The 6,535-nt window shown below is 45.0% G+C and overlaps 1 protein-coding gene across 2 annotated transcripts in view; it reads right to left on the bottom strand.

The window, feature by feature from the left end:
• Positions 1-371: 371 nt before the first annotated feature.
• LOC130575892 (gamma-aminobutyric acid receptor subunit beta-4) overlaps positions 372-6,535 on the bottom strand; it is a 73,115-nt gene continuing 66,951 nt past the window's right edge. Inside the window, exons 7-9 of one of the 2 annotated variants that reach the window (XM_057370117.1) lie at positions 5,054-5,206; positions 2,171-2,427; positions 372-1,154 (exon numbers count right to left, since the gene is read on the bottom strand). In XM_057370117.1, the coding sequence (XP_057226100.1) occupies positions 777-1,154; positions 2,171-2,427; positions 5,054-5,206 (788 nt within the window). In that variant the 3' untranslated portion in view covers positions 372-776. The remainder of the gene's footprint in view (positions 1,155-2,170; positions 2,428-5,053; positions 5,207-6,535) is intronic. The other variant, XM_057370118.1, reaches the window with a different exon arrangement.

Raw genomic sequence — 6,535 nt, 5'->3', positions numbered from 1 at the left:
TTTGTTGGTTTAAAAGATTCTTTTAGGCTCATAAGCAAGAGAGAGGGAGAGAGAAAAAGAAAAGAAAAAATCTCGTAGCGTGAGGATGAAACCCCATCATCTCATGAGTCCATGAAAGAATAAACATGAAGAGGTTAAGAGCGGTGACAGAAGAAAGATTAAAAAATATAATAAGACTGAAAGTGAAAGATGAAATTCAGTAGTGAAATGGAAGTGAGGATAGAGCATTAGTGAGCACAGCCAAAGATAACCTATCACCCCCACCACTTTTTGACTCAATTTCTTTAAATCTCCCCCCTTTTTTTTTTTAAATACTTTTCTTGCTTTTGGGGTTTTTTTGTGTGTTTTTTTTTCCTTTTTTTCTGTCTTTTTTTCTTTTCTTTTTTCTTTTTTTTTTTTTTTTTTTTTTTTTTTTTTTTTTTTTTTTTTTTTTTTTTTTTTTTTTTTTTTTTNTTTTGTTTTTGGTGTTTTTGTAGGGTTGTTTTTGTTTTTACAATGGTTTAAGTCCTTCAGCAGGAAACCAAAATCAAGACGAACACATCCCTCCCTGAAACCAAACCCCCTCCCRTACCTTTCTCTCCCTTTACCCCACCCCACACTCCGTGGTTCTACATGTGCTGAAAAGAGAAGAGTAAGCTTAGAATAAATCTAATGAACCATAGGAATAAATGACAATGATAGTAAAGAGTAAAACCCAAACCCAAAAGACCGCAACACTCCTGTGTTGTCATTGTCTGAGTGTCTGTCCCTATTATCTCTCTCGGAGGCCGCAGGCATCAATTTACATAGTACAACCAGTAAACAAGGTTGAAGAATCCAAAAGTGATCGGAAAAATGATCCGTGACCACTTGTCAATGGTGCTGACGTCCGTCAGGTCTGGGATTTTGAGCTTCAGCTTGGACGACCGCCGGCGCAGGCGGCAGTTGGCGCGGTTGCGGGCGGCGGCGTGGTGGGTCAGCGGGACGTGGCGGTCCAGGGTGGGGTGGTGGCCGAAGCCATCCCGAGAGGCCAGCGGCTTGCGGAACTGGATTCCTGAGCCTTCGAAGGACATGACAGAGTTTCGAGAGTCGCCCACGCTGCTCATCATGTCCGTGGCCAGCAGCTCGTTGTTCATCTCCAGAGTGCTGAGGAGGATGTTACCGTAAGGGTCCACCTGGAGCGGGGAACACAGACACGCAGCTAGTGGGGTGTCCTGGGCACGTGTACAACCATCAGGGGTGACTCTGAGCAGTTTTCTCTGTGACAGCACTGCTGGAAATCACACAGCTTCTAAAAATTTTTATTTAACTTCAGTCATGGGCTGGTTTGCCTTTGCCAAGGGGGAGGGAAATTGAGGTTTCTCTTTGAAATACTCTGTTCACCAAGTTTCACMGGGTGAGGCCTCGATCAGCAAAAAGAATGTTCCTAGTTTTTGAGAGTTTAACATCTACAGGTTGGGAATAGCCAGAAGATACAGAGGAGATAAAYGGYATTAATGGATATTAACCCCCAGAAGGGTTTCAGATACCTGGTCTGGGAAAAGATTGGTAAAAGATCCAAAGAATGAGGACCAAATTAGCATTAAAGGTGAAGGGATCAGTAATCATCAGGAGATTGGATACTAGAAATTGCATAATGTAGAAACAATGAATGAGAATTTCTTTGTGGTTTTTTTTATTTTTTATTTTTTTTAATATAGAAATATGTGGAATTTCTGGTAAAGAACCACATGGGGCTGGAATGATTTCTATTGCACATCCTGGCCAGAATAAAGTAATATCTGACTTGTTAATACTGAAACGATGGTGTTGGAGAGTTTCTTTTCTTCCCCAGGGTTTGGTGACAGTACCCCTGATTTTGGTCATTTTAAGCTCTGAATGTGCTGCATTTGAGGGTTGTGCAGTGCTGCTGGGGTTGAAGGACCAACCACCTGCGCTTGCAGCAAATTTGTGAGTGGGGGAAGTGTGATTCTGCCAACACAGGACCACCAAAAGCCACAGAGGACTTTTGGCTACCCCCGCCCCATGCACAATGGTTTGAGGATGATAAAATGACCACAGAGGAAAAGTTCCCCGTAACCACCAGACAAGGGGAACTGGAGCTCATCTCTCATGATGAGCACAAAGGCTGCTCCAGCTCACCCCGTGCAGAGCCTGAATTCCCCTGCCACAACGAAAGGAGAGGACAAACCTGCTCTCTCACCCTCTTCTCCTCGTAGCGGTGGCGCTCGTTGTTGGCCTTGCTGATGCGCTCRCTCTGCTTCTTCTGCTGCCGGGGCCCTCGCCCGAAGAAGATGTAGTTGACAAAAGCATATTCCAGGAGGGCCAGGAACACGAAGACAAAGCAGCCCATGAGATAAACATCGATAGCCTTGACGTAGGGGATCTTGGGCAGAGTCTCCCGCAGGTGGGTGTTGATGGTGGTCATGGTAAGCACCGTGGTGACCCCTGTGAGGAGAGGGCAGGCGCTCTGTTACTGACGTGGGATGGCTGCCTGACATGCCACTTCCAGCTCCCACATCCCTCCTTCCAGCTGGACAGCCTCAGGAGGGAGGGGAACAGTGTAACTGAGAAGGAAATTGTCATTATTCGAAGCCCAGGTGCCCAGCAMAAATTGCTGTGGAAAATGAACGAGCAGCAAACAGTGGAAGAAAGTGTCAAAGCTGATGGGGACCAACATCCTCTGGACCCTGTTTCTTTAAATCCCCCTGTTTCTTCCTTTCTCTCAGTGTGGTAGGAAATACTCAGTTTTGCTCTGCCTTTTACCCTCTTCTCCTCCCTTTTTTCCCCTTCATGAATTCATCAGGCTTCACTGTGTGCTACCGAATACCTCAGCATCCTCGGCATGAATTTATAATCTGCTGTGTCTTCCCAATGCCATGAATTGGAGAAGAGATTTCCTCCTCATGGCACTCTCTTTTTTTTGCCTGCCTCGTAGGCTTCTGTCCTTGACCCCATCAATTCCCACCTTCCTCTCAGCAGCTTCACCATTCATTACATCAATTATCACTTGTACACATTCCTCCCATGGTTCTCACACTCTCCTTTTTAGGCCTCCTCACATTTCTTGCATCTTAAATAAGCATTTTGTGAACACTTTTGTCCCCATCTACTCAGTTCCAAAAGCCTGATTCACTATGATTACACTCACAGCTTCAGCCCTCTTCCTCAGCTCCTTCTCTGACTCTTTTTTTCTCTGGACTGGCAGAGTGGCCTCAGACCTGCCTCTCTGTGCCAGCTCAAAAAAGATATCAGTGAGCCTTCATACTTCTTTTGGGGTGGTACCTCTTCCTCTTCAACCTAGTTTTCTCCTGCTTCTCCAGCTGTTCTTACTGCCTTGCTGATCTTCTTTTCTCCTTTTCCCTCCTCATCTCTGATGGCTCCAACACTCTCCATGACCTTAATTTGCCCCTCTGGTTCAGCCCCACCTCTACAGCGATGGCTCTCAAAGCTCTCAGTGCACCCTGGACCTCTGCTTGTCCTGTTTCCCCTTCACCCTCGCTGTGTCTCTGGTGTCATTCCTGATAAAAGACTGAAAAGACTATTAGCCTTCAGTTGGGTAAACAGAAGGGAGATATATTTATACACACACAATATATTACACCATCTATATTTAGGCAGCAGCCTAAATATACAGAAATCCRAGGCAAAGAAAGGGAGAATAGAACGTTCTCCATGTCTCCATCAAGAACTGGACAAATTGCAATGGAGRCAGAGGCAAAGAGGAGCTTTTTGACTGTGTAAGAAGCAGGTAAATCTGGAGATAAAGTGACCAGAGGAGGCTGTGGAGTTTCTTTTTTCCTGAGCTTTTTAAGGATAAGTTAGATAGAAAGCTGTCAGGAGGAGYTTAGGGAGAGCTGTTGCAGCTCTGATCTACAATGTTTTTCTTCTGTCTTCTCCTTGGTGTCCAGATGTCAGCAGAAATCCAACAGCTGTGGGTCTCACCTCCGCCCTTTTGCTTGTGCTCTCACAGCGCCTGCCATSCTCTCTTTCTCCTCTCTCTCTGATTATATACTCCTGTCAGAGCAACTTACCTTTTTAATTTACCAAGTTCTTCCCCTTCCCTGCCTGTCTGTGCTCCAGCCTCTCCAAGCAGGCACAGCCAAATCATCTGATTTATATCTTTGTACATCCCAACCCCCTCTGAGCCTTCTCAAACTCTGTCTTCTCCTAGAGCTACTTTAAGTCCCCAACCTTTGCTGTAAAATCCAGCCTCTACCTGTKCTGCACAGCCTCTCTGAGCCCTGTCCCACTCACAGATCCAACTCTGCTCCCTCCTTACCTCTCCCATTGCCTCTGAACTTCCCCTCGTGTTGCACAGCCCCATTCTCACATGCCAGCCATCCCCCCTTTCTCCTGTTCCTCCTTCAAAACCCTCATCTGCCATCCACCCCCACTTCCCTTCTGTTGCTTAAAAGACCTCATTTTTCCCCCTCTTATAGGAAAACATTCCTATTTAGGGGAGCGTGTGCCAAAGAAGAACTTGAACTACTGTCCCACATTTGCCTTGGCCATGAAGGTCTTCAGCTGCCAAAACTGTCTGTATGGGCACTAAACTATCATGAAAATGTGCAATGCCCTTTCCTTTATTTCTTTTGTCTTTTAACCATTGCCACACAACTTTTTGGCCATCCACCCTCAGCATTTATCACCCAAATAACCAGTCCTGGCACACCTGTTGACAAGGAGGTGCCCAGATTTCTTTTCTTGAGAAAACCAGTGCAAACCAGAGCAAAGGAACTGGTGGGCTCATGGCATGTCAGGCTCTCACGTATCTGAGAACCATTTAGATTTTTGTTTAGAGTTTAAACTCACACCCAGAATATTTCTGGCAGAACTTTCACTGATCCAAATGAAATAGACTCCAGTTTGGGAAGTACTAATAAACAAAAAAAATGCAACTCTTCTGACTGAAAATTTAAAGTTCGTTCTCAGAAAAAAAAATATGTCCATTTGGGATGACAACTTTGACAGACTTGCTTAATTGCTACCTGATTAAAAAAAAGGGATTTTCTTTGTTACAGCTGATTTCCTTCAAGAAAACACCTCCAAAATACAATGAAAAGGTCCATACCCAGTGCCACTCGTGCAGCAGAAGCATCATAATTGATCCAGAAGGAGACCCAGGACAGGATGGTGATGAGGATGGACGGCATGTAGGTCTGCAGGATGAAGTAGCCRATGTTCCTCTTGATCCGGAAACTCAGGGACAGGCGCAGATATGAACCTGCCAAGGAGACATTGAACAAAGGTGCTGTTTGAGAGGAGGCCAAGGCTGTGTCTGTGSTAAGGTTGGGAATTGAAATTTTATTTGGAAAATGTTCTCAAGGGGAAGGAATAATGAGAATTCTCTGTTTTCTGCAGCTGGTTTTGCAGGCTCATCCGTTTTCTAAAGGGGTCTCTTCAGAATCTGCTCAGTTGTCTCAGAGTATTAAGAAGAAAGGAAGCTCTACAGAAGTCACATTATTCTATCAGCCATCATGGGAGAATGGCTGTTCAGTGCTGGAATTGTTATTAGTGTGCCAGCCAATATGATGGAGGCTTACACAGGAGACTTTAACCCTATATCTGGGTGCCATGAGATGATTTTCCAATGCTTCATGTGCCAGCTCTGCCTCCCAACAGCAATGAAGATCTGAATCATATTTTTCCCATGCTGTTCTAAAAATGGGTTATGGTCAGACTGGGCAAATTCATATGCAAATAGAGTACCGTTAGTTAATCTGAAGGTCTCTTTTTTATTATTTTCAAGTTGTTGCAACTTCCTCCTAATCTTTTAGCAAACCTAATGAGGATAGCGAGGACAATAAGTACTTTAGCAGTCCTTCCACTGGAGCAGGCTAATTTTGACAGGGACAAAGCAGTGTATCTTTCATTGCTGTGAGACAAAGCCCAAGTTATTCCTCCTTCCCACCTCTGTCCCTTAGGCAACACAGGAGCCTGAAATATGGATGGAATCCTGCCTGGAAGCTACAGTAACAAGAAAACAACAGTTTTTAACCTTMAAGGATGTGGACTGGGTAAAGGTGATGTTCTCTCACCACTATGTGCCATTTACTTGAACACAGTATTTCACCAGTCCTTTTTTTTGGAAGGTTCTACCTATTTAGACTGCAAATTTCTTTTGGAGGAATTCTGCCTCTTGTTGTGGGTGTCTGTGTTATCACTGCGATGGGACCCTGCTCGCAGCATGGCCCTGAGGCACTGCTGTGACAATGTCACCATCTGCCACCCTGCTGGGAGGCTCAGGCTGGGCTCTCAGGCAGTTCCAGACCYGTCCTGTTTGACAGGAGTGTGCTGGGCTGTTCTGCCAGTGAACTCCATCTCAAAGTGAAGAGAGCAACCAAAATCCAGCCCACTCCAACCTTCCAACTGGCAGCCTCTGAATCATCCCAGGTATTCTCTCCAAATCTTTTTATTGCCATGTGCAGATGGATTTGCATCATTTCATAGCCCACTTGCTTCTCAATGGATATATTTTCCTCCTCACTGTTGCACCTACGTTAGCTTTGAGACCCAGATGTAAATCACATAAAAATTAGATAAAGACTGAGAA

The sequence above is a fragment of the Malurus melanocephalus genome, unplaced genomic scaffold (assembly GCF_030028575.1).
Source record: "Malurus melanocephalus ecotype Western Australia unplaced genomic scaffold, MMel_1.1 scaffold_120, whole genome shotgun sequence".
Taxonomy (NCBI): domain Eukaryota; kingdom Metazoa; phylum Chordata; class Aves; order Passeriformes; family Maluridae; genus Malurus; species Malurus melanocephalus.
Note: the sequence above shows the minus strand (reverse complement) of the source record. Positions and strands in the feature narration are given on the sequence as shown.